This window comes from Hesperophylax consimilis, chromosome 9 (assembly GCF_061612785.1).
Source record: "Hesperophylax consimilis isolate HC1 chromosome 9, BYU_Hcon_1.0, whole genome shotgun sequence".
Classification (NCBI taxonomy): Eukaryota; Metazoa; Arthropoda; class Insecta; order Trichoptera; family Limnephilidae; genus Hesperophylax; species Hesperophylax consimilis.
In genome coordinates this window covers 26,799,300-26,825,857 of record NC_142844.1, presented here as the reverse complement: position 1 = coordinate 26,825,857, position 26,558 = coordinate 26,799,300, and the positions used below count along the sequence as shown (strand labels likewise).

General features: G+C 34.7%; 1 protein-coding gene across 1 annotated transcript; it reads right to left on the bottom strand.

Moving 5' to 3' along the window:
• Positions 1-867: 867 nt before the first annotated feature.
• Cda4 (chitin deacetylase Cda4) lies at positions 868-25,653 on the bottom strand. The gene is made up of 12 exons (XM_089635839.1): positions 25,456-25,653; positions 17,110-17,240; positions 15,183-15,294; positions 14,392-14,519; positions 12,793-12,935; positions 12,327-12,369; positions 11,897-12,073; positions 9,869-10,007; positions 8,860-8,963; positions 8,108-8,250; positions 5,585-5,809; positions 868-1,166 (listed from the first exon to the last, which is right to left on the bottom strand). The coding sequence occupies exons 1-12, from the start codon at positions 25,511-25,513 to the stop codon at positions 1,088-1,090; spliced, it is 1,482 nt and encodes a 493-aa protein (XP_089491965.1). The 5' UTR covers positions 25,514-25,653; the 3' UTR covers positions 868-1,087.
• Between the last annotated feature and the right edge of the window lie 905 nt (positions 25,654-26,558).

The following is a 26,558-nucleotide window of genomic DNA, read 5'->3' as shown; positions in this document are numbered from 1 at the left end:
TTCCTGATTTCCCTCCATCCATTGATGAATTTGCTCTACATGGGAAATCAGCTCGTAAAACCTTTTTTTAAGATAGCCATGCAGCTTATGTAGAGCTCCATCCTCCCTGGAAGGACTGGATTTATCAGAAGATACCAAGTTGTTTTACGGTCTGTGGTCCATATGGGATAAGATGTCTGTTTAGCGGTGGTGTTGAATGTTTGTCTCCTAATCCTTTACAATTTGGGATGCGAGTATGGGTACCGCCGCCTCGGGAACCGTTTATTGGATAACCAACACCTCTGCCATAGGTCACCCCAAGTGGTTTGTTATGTTAAGTGACTTAGCAGGGGTTGCCGGGTTCATGGGGTGAGTTTTATCCGGGTCTTGGCGGCGGATGCGTCTGCGCCTGTTACCAACAATGTGGCAGGTCGGATCGGAAGAGACTGGTTGAGGGAGACCTTTTCGAGAGACTCTCGGAACATCGCCTTGCACCGCAGTGGGAGGGATGGATTCTTACGTCTGTCACTCCTGGACTTGCTGACCCCCAGATTCCTACCCACCCATACCTTTTTCCTTCCCAGAACTTCCCTCCTTTCCTAAAAATACCCTCCACACAGCATCCCCAAAGATGAAATAGGCCATGAGGTGAAATATTATCCTCAGGGCCACCTATGTGGAGATAATGTAAAAAACTAAAAGAACTTCGTTGTATGGGCTGCGGAAGGAAGTCCTCTTTGAACACCTGGATAATTTTTCATATATTAAAAATCAAATTTGATGCCTGAAATTACCTTTACACTTCCTCGAAGACTGACCTGTTGTATTACCTGTGCATTAAAAATTAAATGCAGCTAATTTAGATGCACGTCGAATAATAAAAATAAATTATAAAACATTGTATTTATTAAATAATTAAAACAGAGCAGTCTTAATGACCGAATGATTACAATGGTTGTAGTGTGGATTACTTTGTACTTCTTTGACAAAGAAACTTGTTAAAATTATAACGAAACCATCCAGCTTTGGTAATAGTTCATATTTTATGGCCTCAAGGCAGAGAAGTCTGCTTGCCTACCAATATTGAGAATATTGTAGGCAATCTAGTTTATTTCTTTAGATTGTCGGGAACATAGTTGTCTTTTCCGGGAATGCCGGTGCCTCCTGAATCTCCCAGCCAAGGATACCTAAAATAAGAATAGACAATCAGTCTACAGTTTCACATTAATCTTCCAATGAGGAAGCCTCCTCATTTATTCATTTGATGTAGGTTAAAAAAAATAAATAGTTCTAACAACAATAAAATTAGTTTTTCTATATCTCCAAAAGTGATGATGTTACGAGCTTTCAAAGAGAACAATTCATTATTCAAATTGCAGTACTGCAGTGCAGCTTTGCATGTACCACAATGTCACACGCTTTTTGGCCAATCGCAAATATCAACATTTTGACAGCTTATATCTTCGGTAATATCCAAAAATTCTAAAAGATACATTCTCAGCATACTCTAAATCAGAGGTTCCCAAACTTATTTGCCCCGTAGACCACTTGCCAAATATTTTTTTTTTCCGTAGACCCCCTCTGCCTGCCGAATATTTAATTTTCCTAAAACTATTAACGTCCCATGTGATAATCATTTAGATTTAAATTTTAGGATTATGCAGCTCATTAGTGGAAAGAAGCTCAGCGGAACTGCAGACGAAGATAAATATATATGTAAATATACAATACTTCAATAATATTGTAAAATATTTGCATTCTTATCCTTATAATTTATTAGAATTTTTTTTAACCGGTTATGAAATTTGATGTACCTAACGACTATATATTTTTTAAAGTATTTGACTTTCCGCGGCCGACTGAAATAATATTTTCTTTGTGTCCGTGTTACTTTTTTGTATAAATATATTAACAGCAGGTAAATACAAATTCGTATAATTGTCGAATCTTTAATTTCCTAGTATTGTTTTTATCTTTGATAAACAATGAAATCCTTGATTAGGTTTGATATTTATCTAAATATTTTTACTAGATTTAAAAAAATATAAATATATAGTGAATGAATGTACATATTTTCAGAGATGTGCAAAATGGGTACCCAAAACCATTTGAAATGCAAAATGGAAATGGGTCAAAACTTTTCCATTTGAAAATGCAAAATGCAAAATGGTTTTTAGAAAAGCATTTCAAATGCAAAATGCAAAATACCTATTTTCAAAATGCATTGAAAATGCAAAATGGTTTCTCATTCAAACAATTAAAATAATTATAGAATTTTTAAACAATTTTGTCATTTAATAATGGACATCAATGTAGAACAAACATATTATGATGGTAAATCATTCACATGATGGTAAATCTAAAAACACCACGACTACAGATTATGAAACCACAAAAAATTTGCGCGGGACTAATGTTGCCAACGTTAAAACATAGAAACTGCTATCAAACATTTAATATTACAGCGTCATGGCCCCATGTTCAGTATTTGAATCAGTATTTTTTGTAATGGTATCACTCAATTGCCAGGGCTCCTACCAGGGAGCAACTTGATAAATGTAAATTATCTCTCATAGCGAGGTTGACGACCGACTGATATTTGGGGCTTATGAAAAAAAGATGAGTGGAGATAGTAGGAAGAATGTTTCAAAAAAGCATTTAAAATGGAAAATGCATTGAGAAAAGCATTTAAAATGCAAAATGCAAAATGGTTTTTAGAAAAGCATTTAAAATGCAAAATGGAAAATACCTATTTTGCATTTTCATTTGAAATGGATTTATTTGAAATAAAGCACATCTCTGCTTGTGAGGTATTACACCAAATGAAAATAAAGCAGGATAAGCAACGGGAATTTCTTTCTGTAGATGGCCCTACAGAACAAGTTCTTTGTCAGTGCTTATTCCGGTCAGTTCTTCTTGTCATATGATATCTGATTTTTCAACGTTGCATTTCCATAGTCAAAATGTTCTCAAACTTAGTTTTGAAGTCTGTGTGAAGTGCATTTAAATGTTGAATGTCATTATTACCTTGGACGTTTTTCAAAAACAAGCTGGGGAACTAGGAAAATTCGCGGCTTCCAATGTGCAATGTTTTGCTTGAATATATTAATTCTGTCCAGTCCTGGATTTGTCAATAGGCCTTATAGGCCGCGGCCTAGGGGCGGCAGAGTTCAGGGGGCGGCACTCGCTCGCTTTGGTAAGCCGTGTATGCGATTATCAAAAATATCAATACCTATCAAAAACTGTCTGCGACGAGTTCATTTGCTTAATGGCTGAGAAAGTACTGGAATGCATTAGTGATGAGATAAAAGAAGCTAAATACTTTTCTTTAATTGTAGACTCTACACCGGATGCAGCACACGTAGATCAACTGACACTTGTGATTAGATATGTTTTAAATAATGGAGAGTCATGTGAGAGGTTTCTTAAATTCTTACCTTCTGTAGGACACAAGGCTCAAGATATGTTTGATGCCATTACTTTAGAGCTAGAAAAGTTGAACATTAATCTAGAAGACTGCCGGGGTCAGTCAAATGATAATGCCTCGAATATTTCAGGAATTTCTAATGGTTTACAAGCCAAAATTCAAGAACAAGCACCACTTGCCATGTTCGTTCCTTGTGCAGCTCATTCATTAAATTTGGTGAGAACCTCGGCCGCTGAGTCTTGTACGCCTGTCACTTCTTCGTGTTGCTGGAAGAGGTATATACTTTCTTTGTGAAGTCAACCGATCGTTGGAAAAAATTGGCTAATGAAATAGGAAAACGAAAGACGCTGAAGAGAGTAAACCTCACACGTTGGTCAGCAAGAGCAGATGCCTTTCAAATTGTAAGAGATTCCTTGGATGAAGTACTTACGGTTTTAAAAATTATTGAAAATGACGCTACACAGAAACCCATCCCACGAATTGAAGCAAAGGGAATTCGCATTAAATTGAAAAAACTAGAAACGGCATTTATGATCGTATTTTGGAATGCTATTTTGGACAGATTAAATAAAGTGAGTGCTCAGATTCAGAACTCATCTGTTGATGTACTGACGGTATCTGATCTTTATGGATCTCTTCTCGAATTTACAATAGCAGAGCGAGAAAACTTTGATTTTTTCGAAAAAATTGCAATTGAAATGAGCGCACTTAAGCAATATCAGGGCGACATTAAGAGTAAGAGGAACCCTAAGAGAAAAAACTTCATAGCATAGCATAGCATCAAATGAGGAAATTGAAACAACCTCCAGAGACTCTTTCAGAGTCAACACCTTTTTGGTAATTCTGGACAAACTGAGTGCTGAGTTAGAGAGAAGACATGGTGCATATATAATCTTTAAAGAAAATTTTTAATTTTTAACAAGAATGAGTGAATTTTCAACACAAAGAGTCTCAGAAAAAGCTCAGTCTCTTGTGCAATATTACTGTAATGATTTAGAAGACGATTTAGTTCAGCAATGTGTACACTTTTGTAGTCACATTTACTCTAATAAGACGGCAGAGAAACCTGAAACGACATCATTACTGAATCTTTTTAAGTTTTTGAGGAAACAATCTCTGTGTAATGTTTATCCAAACTTGGATATAGCTCTCCGCATCGCACTTTGCACCCAGGCCACAAATTGTTCTGGAGAAAGGAGTTTTTCCTGTTTAAAGCGTGTGAAAAATTACCAAAGGTCTTCACTGTCGCAAGAAAAACTTAACTCTTTGGCTCTTCTGAGCATTGAAGCAGACCTAATGAATACTATAAGCTATGAAGATATTATAGATGATTTTGTCAATAAAAATTGTAATTCTTGTTATTAAATTTTACTAATTAAATTAAATTTTAAGTTTAAAGTTTATTTTATTTTTGAATACCTACTTACTACATTTGAATATTTATTTTGAAAATTGTGTCACCTAATGGCGCCTAAAAGTGAGTGATTATGTTTTATTTTTTTAAATTTTTTTATTTAATTTTTTTTTTATGATAGATATTATCGGTGACAATTTCCAAGAAGGGGGTAGGGGGCGGCGCAAACGAAGTGGCCTATACTTGTGAAAAGTACAAATACGGCCCTGATTCTGTCGAGAAAAGGAACGTAGACTCTATTTATATACCTCAATTAACAACTTAACGAAATATACAAATACAAATAAGTAACTTCTCAGTCTATTATATTTGTGTTAGGTCTATTTTGTCATTTACGGAACTCATAAATGTTTACTTGAGGTAAATGGGGGTCCGCTCTTATGTACCCCCATTTGAATCTCGTGGACCACCAAATTTTTTTCTCACTGACACAGACCCCGAGCATGCCGATATCGACCCCTGGGTGTCAATAAAGACCACTTTGGGAACCTCTGCTCCAAATTAATATACTACATTTGTAAAAAAACATGAAATTTCATTGCAGTAAATGACTTCTTTTTAAATGAATTAAGCTGGCGCTTAACTTAGCTGGCGTGACAGTATACTGATATATATTTTTCATAACAAATTAAGATCTGTCCGAAATATGCTCACTTCATCGAATTGTGCTGTCAGAAAGAGAGATTACAGTGGAAATTAGTGGCTGATGTATTGAACATAAGAGAGTTTTAAAAAGAAGAGGCATTAAAGAAATATATGCATACTGGTTAGGGCAATCACTACAGGTTTCCATATATCTGGTGTCGGTAAAGTTGGACTCCGCCTTCTTGAAGGACAGGGCACATTTGTTGGAGTTCTTGCACGGCGCGGCAGGGACGTTTCCTTTCTTCACGCAGTTCCAGGCCTCATAGTTGTTCATCTGGTCCGTTGACTTGGGGTCTGTCATCCAGGTAAGGGCTTGGGTCATGGTCACGAACCACACGTCGGGTCTGGAAAAATCAGTTAAGTTTTGAGTCGGAGAGACCAGCATAAGGGAAGGAAAAAGTATAAAAGAAAGGCTGGAAGAACATGGCTGTTATTAGTGGCGGTTTGTGGGGTTGAAAAGTGGGGAGGCACAAAAATTAAAAAAAAAGTATTGTGTATTGTGTAGTTACACCAAACTCTACCTACATAGAAAGAAAAAAACAAATCAAACTATTACCTACGTCAAACTATAATAATAATGTGCAAACATGGTATAGTTAATAACCTGACACAAATACAAGATAGACCCCATCAACTGCAAATTCACCATGAAATGAGTCCAAATAATAGCCGTACTCCGTAGGTACTGCCGCGTACATTACTTATTTATTTATTTATTGTTTGAAACATTTACAGAGTGTTAACAATTATTACATTTATATTATTTCGGTGGGAATGTGCACAGATATTAACACCCCAATTAAAAATGTTCACAGCATGCGTAAACAAGGTTTAGTTGATATTAGGCGGAGATGCTAGTATTGAAAGAAAAAAAAATACAAATATAATAATAATTAAAAAGAAATATAAAACATGAATATTAAGTATGAAATATAAAATATAGTAAATGTACAGAGAAAGGATAAGGAAGAAAAGTAAAGAAAATAATAAAGAAATTATATCTCTTAAATGTTCTCCATAACATATCATGGTAGAAGATGGTTGATTTGTTTTTTAAAATATGCGAGACTGTTTGCAAATATATCTATAATATCTATTACGCATTACAAAACTAAACAAATCTTACTGGTGATAATTATAGTAGATGATCGGTTCTACTTCGGAATTGTTCATGGTTGGAGGTGCTAAACTAAACAATGCGCTACCATGTCAGCTATCGTTCCAAGTAACTTCCCCACTCCCCTTCGCATACATGAAATCATCCGCTCTTGGAGGTGGGCCCTATCTCTGCTTCACTGGCCTTTAATTTTACGATACTGCGTTGTGTAGTGTGTAGTACTGGGCGAGCGGAAATCCACAAGTGGCCAGCTGCGTCACGTTAATGGGTAATATTGAAATTGAAGTAACTTTAAGGTTTATACAATATATAATTCGGTAATATTTAAATTGAAGTTATATTATATTTTTGATGTATCTTTTTCCCCTTTTCTCCTTTATTTTTTTTGACTAATTGCACGAACTGCCAATATATTTAGATTTAAATGTAGTTAAGTCTTTTCAAGAAATATTTCAATTCTGAATCGTGGTATTAGGCAAGTCGAAATCGTAGGCATCTTAAAAGAAGATTATTATTATATATATTTGAGAAAACACACATGCAGACAGTAAGAAATTATCGACAACAAAAATCATTAACTGTAGAATTCACCTGCATCCTAACTATTTTCACAGATAAACTTGGTTCGTTGGTCTTCTTGATTTGGAAGAATGTTCTCTTATCTGATAATCACTTACATCCAGCTATAACACTGTGAAAATTTTACTGCTATATTCCAAGCACTTAGTTCTTTGACACAACGCCAGCGGGGCTGGCCCTATGCGAGAGCAATTGGAGTAGTCCGTTCCGGGCGCCGAATTACCATGGCGCTGAAAATACCTAACAGTCCTACCACATCACCCTTCAGATTATTTTTCATAAAAATGGCGCTACACAAAAATACAAATCATCCGAATATTATCGATTACAATGATCTCTTACCTTGGCATCTACTGGTTTTGAAAAGGGGCTCTTAAATTTTACTTGCGCCAGGTATCGTTTGGCTCAGGGCCGGCCCTGACCGCCTCGTCATTCGAATGATGAAAACTGTCCGCTTACATAGCAAGACTTCTAGACACGCGTTGGCATCAAATTTCAGCCGCCACTCGTTGGATTCAAGAAGCTGAGCGTTGAATTCCAGAGAAGCCGGCAGTTGGTTTTCGAGGCAGGAGGGAATCACATCCAAGCAGCCCGTCCTGCGATGTGATTCCCTCCTGCCTCGAAAACCAACTCTCGATTCCCTCCTGCCTCGAAAACCAACTCTCCATTCCCTCCTGCCTCGAAAACCAACTGCCGGCTTCTCTGGAATTCAACGCTCAGCTTCTTGAATCCAACGAGTGGCGGCTGAAATTTGATGCCAACGAGTGTCTAGAAGTCTTGCTATGTAAGCGGACAGTTCCTACCGCTACAAAATGATTAAAGCTTGTAGCAGTTTTATAATTATGACCGCTTAATTTTTTTTCTTTAAAAGATTTTAGATGCTATTTTGAGTAGTTATTGCTTCTAATATAGAATTATTATTAATTTTAGAAGAGATAAGACTTACAGATCTGATGACCATTCCAAGAACTTGTGGAATCCCTTCTCTAGCTCCTTGATCTGGAACCAGTTGGTGTGGAAGGGCATTATGTATGGGGCGCGATTCTGATCATAATAGCGGCTGAAATCCTCTTGCAGCCATTCGAGAACCTGCACATTACAACACGAAAATACATAAATTATCTTATTATTAAAAATACAAATTTCGGTTGTGACTCCGTCTATCTGTCTGTAACTACGGTTCAATGAACTCTAGAACATTGACTTTATTTCTTTATTTATTTTAAGGAACATAAACAGTCTTAATATTAATTTAATATACAAAGGAGGATGGAAAAGAAACAGACCAATTATAAATGTTCACAGCTGGTTGAATTGGTAATATACAACTAAGTATTTAGTGAATATAGACTAAAATATAAAAAGCAGGACTAAGTAACAAATTTTAAAGCCGAACTAAGTAACAAGTAAAATGACACTTAAATTCAAGTCATTTTCAAAATTGGAAGTGTTTGTACGTACAACAAAATAACCTACAATAAAATATTTTTAACAGAAAATAATTTAAATTACCATTTTTCAAAATTGGAATTGGATTGTCGAGAATACAGACAGTTCGAGATTTTCTTTGTAAGCACAATTCTTATCTCTTCACAAGAAATATTCTAGTGTGATAGGATTGATAGGAATAATGCGTTCTATTATAAATACTATATAATTAGGATGAATAAAGATTTTTAAAATGTATATTGTACAAACCTCATTGGGATCATGATTGTGGAGTACGCATTGATCCAAGTACGGGCAATGTCCTCCTTCGTAACTTTCTATGTAGTGAGCATTTAATGGCACCTCCCAAATTCCTGAAAATTAAATTTAAGTATGAAGATCCTATGAACAATGTTGAATTATTCAAACAAATATACAAAGAGCAAATCTACCAGTCTTAATACATATTATTTTTAGTAAGTACATTGTATAATAACAGTTAAAGAATCTCAGAAAATAGTTTTTTGCACCATAGAACTTATATTATAATGTATTATGAACTTAATTTATTGTCATCAATATTTAATAAATTATAATTCAACCAATTATCTTTGGTTAAATTACCATTGGTTAAATTATTATTGGTTAAATTAGAATCAATTTTTATACTTTATTTCATTTTAATTTTGTTATCAACCGGACCTGACGAAGTCTGGAGATGGATGTGACTCTCTGAAACCAGTTTAGTTTGAAAGAAATAAAAGAGAAATATAAGTTGATAATCTGAACTTCCGAACTAATGAAAAATAACACATTTTCGGACTCGCAAAGCGTTTTGATTATCGCAGGTCAGATAGAAAAATAAATGCCGTTTATTTAGGAAAATTATATTTATAATCTTCTAAATCACATAACACATTTACTTAGTCATAAATTGATTTATTTTAGTCTGGGTGGGTTATATTTATTGTTATGTTTTCTGTTTTCGTTTTGGCGTAGGAACTATATTTATAATCTAAAACGCCACGTGACGCACATGCAGCACATGTAGCGTGGATACGTAAGAGCTCTTATGTAACTACATAAAACATAATGTTAGCGGCCACGGTTATGAGGAGAGAGGGATCATTTTAAAGTTCGGATTACAGCGACGTTCGGATTAGCCCGGGAACGGATTATCAAAGATTTACTGTATTTTATTAATATGATGGAGTTAAAACTAGTATTAAGAAAAATAGACATTCTATTTGTTACATTGATATTTTTCTGTGAGACATACCTGGGAATGATTTAGTTGGGCAAGTTCCTGACTTGCATTCGTGAGGGATCTTATAATCTAAAGTGTATGGCCACACTGGCACGGGTGATGGAGGAACACTGATGGAACTGTCGTAGATATAACCGAAGTCTTCTAAAACCTAAAAAAAAAACGTTAATCATTTCCTACAATCCGTTAATCAATTTCTACACCACTACACAAACGAGGGTCTCTTTGGAATGATTTACCTGCAATTATATTGCTCGGATTAATTGGGTTTTGCTGGAATAAAGTTGGACCTAGTAGGGCCTATATATAGGTAATTTTTCGTATTGGTATTACTCACCCTAATCTTACCAGGGCTTTTACCAGACGGCAGCTTGACAGACGTACATATCTCACTTAAATAAAAAGCAAGTGACATACCGGCCCATAAGAAGTTAAGAAGTTATAATTAAAACCATTAGATTAACAAATTCATTCATATTCTCCCCTGCATCACCTGGGGCGCCGGAGAGAGCAAAGAGAAAGCTTTAAAAATATTTGACTTGTTACAATATTTTTCCGCTTTACAGCTTATTGAAGCTGTGAAGCTTAGGAATATGTTAATTGAATGAGCACAGCAAAGTCCTGTTTTAACTCAACCATTTTTCATTTCATTTGTCTGTAAATCTGTATCTACGTTCCGTTTCCATGGTGGCCATTTTAATGGTTCAGTAAAGATTCTTTTTCAAATATAAAATAGTCATGATTATTTAGACTTTCTTATTCACATCTTTTCAATATTATGGTACCTACCCGCCTGAAGAAAGTTGAAGAAAGAGCACAAACCTATGCAGGCTCAATTTTTATATATAAAGACTAGTGGACCCAGCAATGCTTCACTATTGCTAATGTCTTTCTCGGGCGTCTCCAACTTCTTCCACCATTCACTACTGTGTAGCACAACGTTACTGTTAAAAAACTACATTAAATCGACTTTAATTCAACTCCAAATATTCAAATATTAAATTAAAGAATTAAATTTATTTATTTCTTCAAATAAAATTACAGCATATATAATATATCATTAGAAAGTAAAATACCTATACAGGGTGTATCGGCACTAACCCGACAAACTTTAACCAGCTATTCCTTAGCACATTTGGAGTAAAAAATGTTATGGGCACTTTGCTGTCCGGTAGCATTTTTTTTTCAATTAAAAACAAAAAATTTTAAAATTTCCGCACTACATCACTGTCATTGGCATTGCGTTTCGTGTTAAACAGCTGTTATAAGCAAGTGTGTCAAAAAGCGTCTTCGCTCTTTCGCACACACTAAATAATAATAGTTAAAAATGAAACGAATGGTGCTGTGCTATTTCGTTGTGACTGTAAACGTGCGCCAATATAGGTACACACGTGCATTATTCAACGGAATTCGAATAAAATATTTGCCAGATGGGTTTTCAAACTTTATCAAAGGATAAAACAGTGGTGACATGTGGTGAAAATATGAATAATAAATTTTTTATTAAAAAAAAACGTTACCGGACAGCAAAGTGCACATAAGATTTTTTACTCCAAATATGCTAAGGAATAGTTGGTTAAAGTTTGTCGGGTACGTGCCGATACACCCTGTATGTAAGTTATTAACAATGACATTGTTGAAAAACTATTGTTACAATAATAGAGCAGTTTCTAATAGAAGAAAAAGTAAATATGTATATAAGAGTGTTATATGTATAGATATGGCATAATATACTATATTTTAAGTTGTGCATAACCTGCCTCACTAGGCGAACCTGTGTTGAGGAATATTTTTTAGTTAATCTCTGTATCTCTTTCCGGTGTAGAGATATTACGTTAGGTAAGTACTCCTCGGGCGTCCCTGACTTCTTTTACCTTTAAAATCACTCTCTAAACAGTCCTGGCACTAATAAGATCAAACTTTTATATATTGAGATGAGACAATCGGAATTTTTTTTCATTTTTTTGGACATAAAGTCCACAGTTCACAGAACTATTAGTAATAATAATTATTAATGGGATATATGAATGTTCTAAATACCTTGTATTGAGTATTTCTTCCTGGCTTGAGGAACGGGGCTCTCATGCCGACGACGTCACTTCTAGAGATATTGGAGAAAGTTCCCAGGATCTCCCGCATGCCGATCATTTCTCCCACCCACTCTTCGTAACCCTTATCTTCCAGCCCTTGTTGTAATGAAATGGTGTCAGTAGCTATCTGTAAAACCGTCATATCATAAATTTGAAGCAAGTCATAATTTTTTTGATAATTTTTCAGAAATTAAAGAAAATCATTGGTTCTTATTGAACGATTCATAAAAATAAATATTTTATACTATGCTTCTGCTACTGAGAGCTCTGTTGTAATCTCTATTTCTATTAAATGCATCGTTTATGAGAAAGAGGGAAAGGTTGCAACGGACCAATCAGCAGTTTGCCTTTAATATAACTAGTATGAAAGTAGTCCTCACCTCATGGCCGTCATGTGCAAGTGATTGTATTTGAACATAATTGCTGTAACAAGAAATAAGTACATATATAAGTAATTAATCAATATGGATATAAATGAACATAAATAATTTAAGGCATGAAAGTTTTTGGTCACAATATTATTATAGAATTGACACTGGAAAAAATAATGAATAATTTCCAGATTTTCAGATTGATCTGCTTGTGATGATTTTGTTTAAAAATAAGATTCCTACTCCTATCGAAGACAATATGGAGGTCTGTTGCAATTTGCAACGAGCTTTTGTGTCAAATAGTTCTTGCAAGCCATACAACAGGAACATAAAACCAAAACCACAGGTTTTCAGAATGTGGGACATTGAAAATCATTGATAATAGATATTATTATGTAGAAAATGTGTAGAATAGATGAGTCGTAAAGAAAATGTGTAGAAGAGAAGAGTCATAAAGAAATGTTTGCAAAGTTACCTGTATTCATGAGCAACGAAGAAGGTACCCTTGATTTTACATCCATTGGGATTCTTTGTACGTTCATTGAAAACTTTCTTGTAAAGATCGTAGTTATTAAGGTTCACTGCTCCGTCAAAAGTTAGGATGATCATCTGAGGAGTCTGGAAATAAATTGAGTTAAAGAATGATTAAGAAATCCGGCATTAGTAAAATTAAGGATCTAATTAGCTACCTACTTCTAGGTTTTTTCTTCTAATTCCTATTCTTATATTATAGTATCGTCATCCTAAAGTGTTACATGTATTGTTACCCGGGGCCGGCCCTATGCAGACGTAATTGGAGCAGTCCGATCCGGGCGCCGAATTGCCGAGGCCCCAAGGTGCTGATAATTACTAACATCTAACACATTGCCCTCGAGATCATTTTTCACTAAACGTCGCTACCTAAAACTACAAATCATCCAAATATTATTGATTACAGTGATCACCTACCTGCGACCTAGGTAATCTATGCGACCTAGGCGACCTAGGTGACCTCGGCGTCTATTGGTTTTGATAAGGAACAACAAAATTTTACTCGTGCCAGGCGCCGTTTGGCTTAGGGCCGCCCTGCTAAAGTGCAGGAAAGTAAAATAAAAATTGGAATTTAGAAAAAAGTTATTTATTTTTTTTAAATCTAGAATCACCTCCGAAGTTCACGAAATTTACCCCTGGACGCCTTGTATATTCTCAAACTACTGTTATCTTTTTATGCCTCCCTGATCACTGTTTTTTATTTTTTTTTCCATATAGGCGATGCCAAACGTAGTAATGCAAAATCATGTGTTTTTGGTTTGAAAATTTGTTCGCCTAGAAATGTTTCAGATGCTTTAATTAAATACTGCGAGTAGAATACATCTTGGCCTTTGAAACAATTGAGTATTTTTTAGATAAGTCTTTTTATAAGCCCAGAAAAAAATAATGTAAAAGGCCCATGAAAACTGCTTTAAAGTTCAAAATCTCCTACTTACGAACCCATTTTCGGTTATGATTTTATTGTCAAATGTGGCAAATTAAGTTATTTATAAAACGATCGGAAAACATTTAAATATTTATGCCTGAACATCCACAAAATAAAATAAAAGTCACTTTTTGGCATGTTTTTTTCTTGCATAAATCAAAACAGGCGGATGGTGTTAAGCGGGAATTTAAACCTTATCGCCATCTACGTAAGGATTGTTATTGGTAGCGGCTCAATTTAAAATATTAAACGACGTAGTGCATCGCCTTAAGATATAACTACTCAATGCAAAAGCCCTATCGGGATTAAATAAAATAATTATAGCAGTAAAATAATGATTTCTGTAAGACAAGATTCATAAAGTACGGACAGCTCCGCTGGGCAGGACATGTAGCAAGGATCAAAGATAGGCGACAAAGAAGTTTCACTTCAGGATATAGGGTTTTGCAAGACCTAAACTTAGGTGACTGGTGGAGGCGAATACTGGATACTTAGAGGCGTAAGAAGCAGCAGGAGGCAGGATTGGAGCTAGGTGTGACATGTGGTCAAGGTTTGATAGAAATGACACTGACACAAAATTACAAGAAGGCAGATGTTTAAAGATACCTATTACTTCACCTTTTCTGGTTCCAATCCTCCAGGAATGACGGTACCATCCTTGGAGCAGAAGCAATAGGGAAGAACGCAGTTGGCAGGGTCGCACTTTTTCGCTAAGTCTATGGCTGCTTCAGTGATTGGAGAAACGGCTGAAATATAATATGGGAGCATATAATTTTATGAAACACTAGCTTTCCTTCCAAAAATCGGAGCTCTATTATGTCTCATGATGAAATTGACCTGTTCAAAGTTCAAGATACCAGATCTGTTTGTTGCAGCTTCAGACAAAACAGATTTCTGCTTTAAACTCATAGCAAGATAATATAATGATAAATTGGTAGGTGCCTACCTACAGGAAATTTATATTTCACTCCAATAATCAAGGTAAGTACTTATGTTACCAAATCAAATACTAAAGTATGAGTTTCCTTACGAAGGGCCGGTATTTTAGTATCATTTAGTATACATACTTAGGAACTGAATGGTTTATTTATGCTCAGGAATGCCATAAGTCAGATTGGTTTGTCAGGAAATCCAACTTGATAAACGTAAATATCTCTCAAGTCAAGCTTAAAAAGCCACTGAAATATCAACCTTATTTATTTGAATTACTTCTCATTTTTAAATAATACATTATGCTAGTGTATGTAAGAGGCCCTGATGTATTCGAATAAGGTATTCCAAAGAACATGTTATCTGTTTGAAGAAGAAAACAATGTGCATATTATTAGAAAGTCAATCAGGAATGAGGAATGTGAGATTGAGTGTAATGTAAGGCCAACAGGTCTGTATTTGTTATTGCATTATCTTACTTGAAGCTATGGGTCCACATCTCGCTTCATTCTTGAAGGTGCAGTATTTGCTAATGTCATCAAAGTGAAGCCCAGAGGGGCAGCGATTCATGTAGGGAAATCCATCCACGCACTGAAATTCAAAAATGATTTATTATTTAATTAGCTCAGAGTATTCCAAAATGTCCTTCACAAATTATAAAACAGTATAATTTTTTTTTGTGCGAGCAGGAAATTTTTAAAATCGGAATTGAGGAACATGCCTACGTATTTTTTGAAATTGTAATCAAATCCAGACAAGCAATAAAGTACTTATAATATATTTTACAAGATGGTTATTTTTATTACATTATATCTGTGGTCTTTGGTCAACATGCATTCTAAATGGTTAACATACAGCTAAATGCTTATTTTCCGGTAGGTAAGTCTGTAATTTTCATTGAATAGTATTTCTTTTGTAGTTGGAAATTTTATTATGTTGTATGGCCTCTTTCTACCTTTGATAACTCCATTTTACCCACAAAAGTGATACATAACGTGACTGTTCCTATGCATAATATATGTAATGGCAGTCTCGAAGAGATTGTGCATGAATTCGTCATTGTAGTATCGTCTGTCTTTTTCGTTTTCATACAAGACTTGTGAGTAGGAAGAGGACGATAGTCGATGACGTCCTTATGATCTCTCTCTGGGACTACTATACAGAAGTTATAAACAAGAGAAAATATGTTATACTAAATAAAAAAACATAAACTTTCTAAACTTTTGCAAATTTGGTGAAAAGAATAAACGAATTTACAATACACCTAACTATGGATACTGTCTGCTGTGGTTAAAACCTCCAACCAGACAACTAACTACTAACTGAGGGAGATATTGGGAGTAGAGAGCACCAAGAGGTGTAGGGAATTCTGAGGAGCTTGAAGAAACATGGATTCACTTACAGTGTCAATGTTCCCACTTGCATGGATTGGATTTTAGTGATATCTCAAAAAATATCTAATTATTGACACTTGATGTGAATCCTCTTTTGTTAGGTAATTAATTATCTATGTATCTTATTAATAATATAATAAAGCATAGGTAACAGAAAGAAAATTCATCGATATTCTAGTTGGAATTAACAATCTACCTAGATTTTAGAGTCAAGCTCAAAATCACACAATATTATACCTTACTATCCTTGCCAATGCTTTTTAATGCTAAATTTATGGAATATTTAAACAATATTAATGGTTTATTAGAATTCTGCTTTGTCAATCGAAATTACCCTATTATTTTCCTTGACCAAGCTTAGTAGGTATATAATACAAAAGAACCCGTTTTTCAACAATACAGCACTTACGGCTGGTAGTGTTGTTAAAAAAAGTTGCATTTTTTGCTGAATTTTGCAGGTAATAATTATTAAACGAACAGAACCAGTCAACAGTCTCTTTCAGAGGAAGGACAAGAGATGTTATTTGCATATTATGTGTGCCAACAGTATTTGCTTTTTTTCCTCTTCTAAGATGGTTTGAAGGCCAAACTAATCAAGGAAATTAGCATCTACACATTATTAGCATTATTATTCAAGTTTTTGAAACTATATAATCTATTAAATTAGAAAAGAGATTCCATGTTCTGAATACTTAAAAAAATCCTTGCAATATGATGATAAATAAGTAACAATATTTTTTGAAAAGTAGGCACTATGCATTATAATCGAAAGACAGAAAACATTTTTTTAAGTTGCCAGCTGTATACACAAATTAATTATTTTCTTTTATTGAGTAAGGGCCGGTATTTCAGTTGCTTTTTAAGCTCGACTTGAGAGATGTTTACGTTCGTCGAGTAGAAATAAGTATTTCTCTGGTAAAATAATCCGACCGATAAAATTTCCGAGTATACTTACTGAAATACCAGCTCTAAATAGGTACCCAAATACTTATAAATTAAAACGCAAAATTACCTGATAAAATCTCCGACATGTGGCTGGATCTGCAAAGTTTCCATTTCCGGCTCCTTCAGGACATAAAAATTCTTCTGTTTTCTTGTCTTCTGTTTTTTGTTTTCTTGATTCATTATTACTTTGGCTAGAAACTAAGAAAAGAAATCATTAGAACACGTAGAAAGAAGTCTCGTAATATTATTCGTAACTATCGTTTCTTGACGAAAGACCTTCTCTATTTTATCGGCTGTTTTTGGGTTATTTATAATTTGAAGGTACCTAAGTATAATGTAGATTGTAGCTAAGTATGTGTTTAAAAACTTTCTCAAAAACAGTTTGTTAAAAAAAAAAACAAGTGGTTTACGTGGATTCTCCGCGTAGTAAATATATATATATTTTAATGTACCTGTACCTCTAAATATTGTTACATTGTTATTGTTATCGTTATATTGTACGTTGGTACTTATTCCTTGATAATATTATTACATACTTTTGAGAAAAGTAAATCATGTATTCACGGCTGTCCGGAAAATAGTATTACAAGCGGAAACTGATGGATCTACGTCACATAGAAAACTCGACTTTTTTCTTTCGATCTGAGAGCATCTGTTTTATATTTGAGTAGAGCGAATGACCGAAGAGAGGAGTGTAAGGAGAATATATGACGCAAATTCGAATGGTAGCAGAAGTCGGGGACGCCCGAGGAATACATGGCACGATTAAGTGAATCAGATACTTGAGTCGGGCCATGTCGAGAGTCAGAATAAGAGAAGAGTGTGTATGAATGTGAATGAGGCGAAAAGCGTGTGCCAAGACCGAGTTGTTTGGCGGTCCGTCCTCTCTGCCTACGGCCAAACGGCGTGATGGTTAGTTAGTTAATTAAATTTTTCATTTATCGGCAAAGGGAAAAGTCAATACAAAAAGGTGTCTAGTCAAACGATAAAATTATTGGTGACATAAATATTAGAGATGTGCCGATTATGACTTTCGCCGACTAGCCGACTAGGTCTTATTACAACCGACTAGTCGGCTAAGCCGATTACGGTTTCGGGGATAGTTCTAGGTACCCTGAAATGTCGCGCATGGCCAAAGTGTACCTCTGCTGTCCCGCAAGTTCTGTTTACAGTGAGAAGCTGTAAACAGAGGCCGGAAACATATATGAAACAAAAAGAAATCGATTGCTACCAGAAAGGCAGAAGCTTTAGTCTTCTTACATCATAATTTACCCTTAATTAAAAAATATAAGTAAGTTATAAAAAATATAAGGAGATTATGATATTTTAGGTTGTCACAATTGTGACTTTGATTTGATTAGATTATGTAGGTATGGTTATAAGAAATATGTTTTTTTCATTTTTTTTGTTTTTATCAAACAGTTCATGTTTAGAATTTTTGGATATATATATATATATATAATATATACATATATTACTGTGCATCTTGTACATACAATCTTGATTTAATACATATAATTGAGTTTGTTAATTTAAAAAATCTACTTTTTATTTTAATAATAAGAAATACTTTTAAATGTTCATTGAAGATAAGAAGATATTATGTTGTTTTTTATGTTAATTAGGATAGATACTAATTTTGTTCAATAAATGTCATAATTATGTTTTCTTTACAAGCAAGTAATTTTAAAAAGTGATTACCAAAGGAAAGATTGCTTTACATTTTTTAATGTATAAGACTGATTATAAAAAGAAAATATATATAATCAAGGTTTTTATTTCATGTAGTTCCCCCGCATTCATATTATTGAGAAATACATACAACGTAAGAAGCCGGATAGTCGGCGCTCTTTGCCGATTAGTCGCCGACTAATCGCCGACTACAATAGTGGTCGGATAGTCGGCTTTACCGACTAGTCGCCGACTAGTCGGAACATCTCTTATAAATATAGATTGATAGTTAAAAATAATCGTTTTATATCAATTTCTACTTAACCGAATTACCTCGTTGATAATAAGTGATGGTAAAATTGTATAAATAATAAATTTATGATAATAAATAATATAAACCACGAATTTTACTTGCTACTAGCAAATTAGAAAAAAACTGAAAACTCTTTTTTAAAACATCTCTGGTTCCAGTGGTCTGAGTAAGTACCTATATTATTCCTAGTATTGTGTACGTTCCTACCTAGTACCTACCTACCCGCACTAAGTCGGTACGGAAAGCGGTTATTTTCAAGGATTATGTACCTTCGATTCTGCGACAAAAAACCCGTGAATGCCTTTTTTGCTATATATTATATGAATATACCTAGAATTACGTGTTATGAAACATACGGTGACATTCAGATTGCTTTTCAATATTGTTTCTAAATTTACATTTGGGTGTCGCAAGATGCAAATAACATTGTTAATGTTGTGTAAATGCCATCATACCTTTAAACTTATAATTATTATTGTTAGCTCGAATTTATTGTCAAAGAGAAAATTAATGGATTTCGATATTTCTTACCGATTATTTGCTAACTTATTTAGGCAGGCAATATTTAATAATGAGTATTATATAATGTATTTAATAATGAATATATAGGCCCAAAGTTATTTAACGATTTACCGGATACAATAAAAAGTGAGAAAAATTATTTTAAATTTAAAAAAAAACTTTCGTTGTATTTTTACAGAGAAGATTGACTTACTTTTATCGATGATTTTCAGATATATTCTATCCTGTTGCTTATATTGTTGCTTATATTTTTGTTGATATTCTGTTTCTATAATTATATGTAATTTTCTTACTGTACAATATTTTGTAGTATTTTACAGTATTTTTGAAAATATTCTTTTTCAATTTTTGTAACTATACATATTATTATCTATATATATAAGCACATAGACTAGCTCCCCAGTTTAACCCGAGAATATTTCTCTACAAATTGGGTAAACAAAAAAAAGTGATGTCTGATGTGAAATGTAATATATTTTTATCTCTTACTTTTTTTTCTAAATAAAAAAAAAATATATTAAAATTTTATAGGCTATTAATAATAACAGTAGTTACCGGTTGTAGGACGTGGTGCCTAATACGAAAAAAAAACAAATAAGTACCTATATACCTAGTATATGGCTTAGGTTAGGTTACAATTTATATTTGAACTGGTTACTACTTATTTGAGCGTGGTATCATTGCGATTGCAAAAGTTCGTATTATATCGATGTTATTGTAATACTACTTAGGTATCAAAGGTTGCCTGGGTTGGTTATGAAATAATGATAAATGATAGATGACCAAGATGCAAGGATCTCTAAGGCCACCCCAAGGACCAAAGATATTAGAAGAACGAGATATGCTATGTTGGCCGCCGGACCGTAGCCGGAGTACTACCTAATTAGGGTACTTTGAACGGTATCGGGACGTGTACGCACAGAAATCTGTTCTATGTATTAGTGCGGATACCTTAGCGATGCCTTAGCGTAAGCGAAGGTGTGCAGTAGTATTGGTGAACAAAACCGGCGACACTCGGCAAAACAATTCCACTCAGTACGAACTGCGCATAGCACATCTCGTTCTTCTAATATCTTTGCCAAGGACCCTTTGCTGACAAATTGTATTTAATAGCTGAAATATGCACGGCATAATGCCGTCGGCATTGCTCAGGTTGTGAATGATTTGGAGTAAATTTTTGAGGTTATGAATTCTAGTGTACCTGAAAACTATTGTTAAGAATTACGTCCCGACTTTTTCGACGTTAAAAAAACGGTATATCGTCTTTATTTCGACTCCGTATATCATTTCAGTGCAGAGATGTTGCGTTGGTCTTCCTCGAGCGTCCCCGACTTTTTTTACCATTCACTACTGATTACCACATTTATACTGTTAAAAAATAATATTTTACCAACTTTGATTTGACTTATATGTAACATAAGTGCGAGGAAATTAACTTAGATTTACCAAAAATAATATATACCTAGTGAACAGTGAAGGCGATCGTTCCTTTCGGACTCCTACTGTTCTTCGAGCTACGTCACGAGCTTGCGAGCGGCCCGATGCTTTTTTTCAGAAAAATGCCTGTATGAGCCAACCTTATTAAAGCGACGCCATACGTAGTATTGCAAAATCATGTGTTTTTGGTTTGAAAATTTGGTCGCCTAGAAATGTTTTAGATGCTTTAATTAAATACTGCGAGTAGAATACATCTTGGCCTTTAAAATAATCGAGCATTTTTTAGATAAGTCTTTTTATAAGCCCAGAAAAAAATAATGGATAAGGCCTATGAAAACTGCTTCAAAGTTCAAAATCTCCTACTTACAAACCCATTTTCGGTTATGATTTTATTGTATAATGTGGAAAGTTAAGTTATTTATAAAATGATAGAAAAAAAATTAAATATTTAAGCCTGAACATCCACAAAAAGGCCTTTTCGGCCATGTTCTTTTCTTGCATAAATAAAAACAGGCGGATGGTGTTAAGCGGGAATTTAAACCTTATTGCCATCTACGTAAGGGTTGTTATTGATAGTGGCTCAATTTAAAAATATTACACGACGTAGTGCATCGCCTTAAATACATTTTCTACAAACCTTGGTCGCTTACCATAAACATTAGGTAAGTACCTACAAGTTATGACTTTTAAAGACGATATTTGTTTCGTGACGAACAATAAATTATATCCAAGTTTTAAGAATGAAGTTTTATCTTTAAGCTCTCGCATTTTTAATTTTTTCAAGCATATGCATATGCATTTGTAATGCTAAAACGTAAATGATATGAATTTCCCTCGAGAGAAAAAAGTAAGCACGGTAAATTATTAAAAACGTTTTTTTTCTATTATTTAATATGTTATAGGAATGAAAAATTCACAGTGTATCTTTAAATGTAACTAATCGAGAGATTTTTGCTCAATTTCAAACGAATTGTGTTTTATGAAATATTTTCCACATTTTCACTTAATTATTATCGGTTTTTAATATTAGCGCGCACCCTCTAACCATCTTTGAACGCTTGCTACGGGGCCTTAACTGATATACTTGTAGCTACCTACCTACATACATAGCTTTTCTTATAGGGGACTGTTTGAGAGAACTAGTTCCTCGAAGATACTACAACGATTGGCGCAATTAAGAACTGCAGTTCATTTTTTATAAACCTTCTAACATAAAAAACTGCATATTTTTATTCTTACAGTTAGTTTTAAGAGTTAAAATAATTTTCAAACTTTTAATTTTTCGGGTCTCTAAAAAACGTATCGAATTTATGACGTCACCGATGTACAATCTCAAAAAGTCAACCTATTTTTCAACCGGCGCGGCGATGTATTTTGTAAGGGATTCGAGAAGTTTTTTAATCTTAAGATTACCTGATTTTAACAGCGAAGAACGCTAGGTAAAATGTCAGCATCTCGTCACTGTTATCGTATTGAATAAAAGTGCAAAAAGCATCCATGACGGCACATAACAAAAAATTTACCGGTGTTTTTCATCGGTTCAAATGTGAATGTCGACCAGAGTTGATAAAGGAATATGTTCGAAAATATCCACAAGAGATGAAGACATTTTAAAATTCTCCACAAGTTCCTTTGCCTCCAAAATTAAACAAAATTCTATTGATATTAGCATCGTCTTTTATCATCTAGTCATTTCCGGATTTTCTCTTTTATCCAGGCTTTAAAAATGCCCAGAATCCCCGCATTGCCCCGCATTTTTCCCACAAAAAACCCAGTTCTTGAAAATCTTCGGGAATTCTCGACGAACATGCAACTCTGATGTGGAAGTTGTAGGCAATGTACACCATAGATATATTTTTCACGTAGATGGGTTGTGTCAAAATCAAATACATTTATAGTTAATTTGGAATTAACTCCTTGCAATTCTTGCATAAAAGCAATTCAACGCATTACCTAGTAATCAAAAGCTAACAGTGGCAAACGAAAAATATTAGCAAAAGCTTTTAAAAGATATTTCCTCAGTAGCTTTATTAACCAGTGATGCAATTTTTCTTTAGAACTAACTTCTGAATTTCTTTATTTATGAAAAAAATTTCTATTTCCCGTGTTAAGTCTGTCTAGTATGTTTTAAAATCTATATACCCGCACTATTCATTGAACAATTCGTATATTTATGTAAAAAATAATGTTTAAGTGTACACTCTTAACTGCTTTCATGAATATGTCAATGCTTACCTAACTACTTCGTCTACTAACGTCTGGCGTTCCTAGACTGAAATTCGTTTAACACGACATCAGACTCTAATACCGGGGGTTTGCTGGACGCTCTCAAATGAGTAATAAACACAGGACCTTATCATTAAAATATTTAGGTAAAACGGTTTGGAAATTTTATAAAACGTTTTTCAACTACAAAAAATTACCGGATAGCACTAGATTTTATTTTGCTAGAGGGTGAAATAGTAATTTCCCGAGGGATTCCTCTAAAAACATTTCAGATTTTGCTATACGTACATCAGAAATAATTAAAATTAACCTCACGGAAAGATCGATTTTCTAAGCCTGCTAGGGCAAAGTCGACCGAAGGTCCGTCCATTACGCCGGCCCGGGCGCCACGTATTGTTTTTACACGACTTCATCACTTATGTCGTTAAGATTCCCACTTTATTTTAGAGATTTGATAGGGAAACAAATTGTGCACTACTGCTTTACTTACGTCGCTAAAATTCTGGCTTTATTTTAGGTTATTGTCTTGTATCACGCACCACGTCGTGTAACGTTTGGATCGAGCCACTAACAATAGCACTTATAAAAGTTTAGCCACAAATATTTAAATTTTGTACGATAATTTTCTATAGAACTTACTTTGCCACGTTAAACAATAAAATTATAGCCGAAAGAGGGTTCGTAAATAGGAGAATTTAAATATTAAAGCAGTTTTTATAAGCCTGATTCTTGATTTTTTCTGGGCTCACAAAAAGACTTCATAAAAATGCTAGAATATTTCAAAGGCCATGATGTGTTCTACTCGCAGTATTCAATTAAAATATTATTAAGCGATAAAATTTTCAACCCTAAAACACATGATTTTGCGGTAGGTAGGAAAATCCATCAAACAAAACGTTGCAACTGTATCTTAGAATAACGCTATAAAATCAATGAAAGGATGGGGAGTCCGAGGTCGAGGAGTTTGTCGTCACGCCACTGGTAAATTAAACATAAATAATAAAAAATTCTTCGCAATGAATTTGCTCGTTTGTCATAATGGATGCGTGAACAAGACGATTTGGCAATAGCGTTTTGTCTAACAAAGGTCTCGCAAAAACAATCATTCACATTTAATTTCGCGAAGCGTAATATTTTATATTTCCGTGTAGCGGTCGCTCGTAATTCCCTCCTACTTTAGAAATCACAACATAGAAATGAAAGTTTAGAGCAGGGCAAGTATTGTTAGTTATGTCTACCACTTACCTGTTTCTTATGAATTCCTGAGCATTTTTTTATGTCACTTTGTGGTATTGCTAAATTCAATATAATAATATACCCGTAGCAGGTACCAAATTTCTATGCAGGTGGGTACATCACTAGTGGGTAATATGATACCACACAGAAAAATATATTTAGGCAAGTACCTACTGGAATTGGGTGACTGTGCGAAGGTCATAAGAAATTAATTGCATCGAGAGTTGCATGAAAAAATATAATTTTTTAAACAGAGTTGTACACTTCGGATTCTTGTCCTCAAGGCTTGCAACCTGCCTTATAAACAAATGCTCATGGCTATTTCCTGATTAACCACTGAAACTGGAGGGAATTCAATTATGCAGACCGAATTGGCGTACAGAAAGCATTTTTTTATAACACTCAAATGTGGTTTCGAATATTTCAAATAATAATAATGATTGGCTCCATTTTATGCCACCGTCGAGTGATATCGCAATATATAAAGTGTTTAAGTTCAATGCGCTTATTATGCAAGTGGTCTGGAAACTGAACGCGCACAAAAAAGATTACCGCAGCTCCATATATTTAAGAAGAAAGTAGGTAGGTTCTTATGAACCTAATGAAGCAAACGAAAACGAAATTTACGACCGAAATCGAAGCTCGACAACAAAGAGAAATTATTAATTGCACGCGTGCAACACTCGGACACTTAGATCTCTCTTTCCCAATTACTTTTATCGTGACCTTCACAATTTGGCGGGGATAGTCGATGTTTCTCTCACACCGTGGACTTTCCAATGCCGACAGTAAACACAGAATCGATCCGACATTCTTTCACGTGTCGCATATTCATTTATTCTATTTGAAAAACAGTCGTCAGTTTATTGGCGGCCGGATCACTGACCATCTTGATAATGGTACAAATACAGCTTATACTTATAATAAGTGTATTTTATAGTCCCGCACAACACTAGACTAACATAACACCTAATTAGTGGGAATGCACTGTTATGTCATGTTGCTCACCTATTATGATAGTAAATGCGCATAGCACGAATGCACCACTCGACACTTTGTCGAGCATGATTACGTTTTGAGAGTGCCACTGCACTGTGTTCCCTTTCACTGGCTCACGAGTACTGAAGGCGGCTGATGGATTACCGCGGTATACTCGGTCGTCCGCTGATTCTGCCGCGGTGCTGGTGGTTGGTACCGGGTATGGAACTGGACTGATTGTACCACTGGCTCTGTGGCGGCGACACCGGGCTAACAGCTAACAGGCGACCAGAGCAGCCAGCCCCGGGCCACCTATAACCTTCTCGCCAGATCTCTTGCCCAGATCGACAGCCGACTTTCTTTCGTTTTGCATAAACATTGGGACGGGTCAAGGAAAACGCTTTTTCCTCGGGATGAAAGATTAAAGAACTGTCGATAATGATAACTGAGCGGCTCGATACAAGATACATTACGCTATACGCATCATGGCTTGGTCTATTTCAACAAATCGTTCGCCATACACTACCAATGATAATGTACGGCGAGCAATATGCTGAAATTGGCTAAGGCGCAAAAATAAAGCGCGCTGATAGAGGGGTCTGTCACAGGCTTAATACATAATCATCTTGCATTTGCCACCACAGGACCGCACACCTTAAATATACGAGTACCTACCCAAGTAATGACTTGCAAAAAAATGTATTAATCTCAATGGGATGTTTTAACAAACCATGAAGACCGTTGAAATGTGTGGTAGATTTAAAGATTATTTTTCTGATTATGAACATGGAGGTAGGTACTAAAAACGTGCACCTACTTAAATTTAATATATTCATTAGTAGATAATTACTGATTTTAAAAACGTTCCAAAACCGCACATTCCGAAACGGTTCCAACTGGTTATAACATCATTATGACGTTGAAAACGCTACCGATTGGTAAGATAAGTTAGGTTATAAGTATTAAGTTGGTCGGTTTTACGTCATCAACGCCACACTCGCGAACAAAAACGAGCATGTCGTTTTGGCGGCAAATAAAATGGCACATTCTAAATCGCCACAAAAATTAATTCGCCAACATAAAATAAAATAAAATTGCCTTATTATGGTTATTATTCTATTTTTTATTAGAAT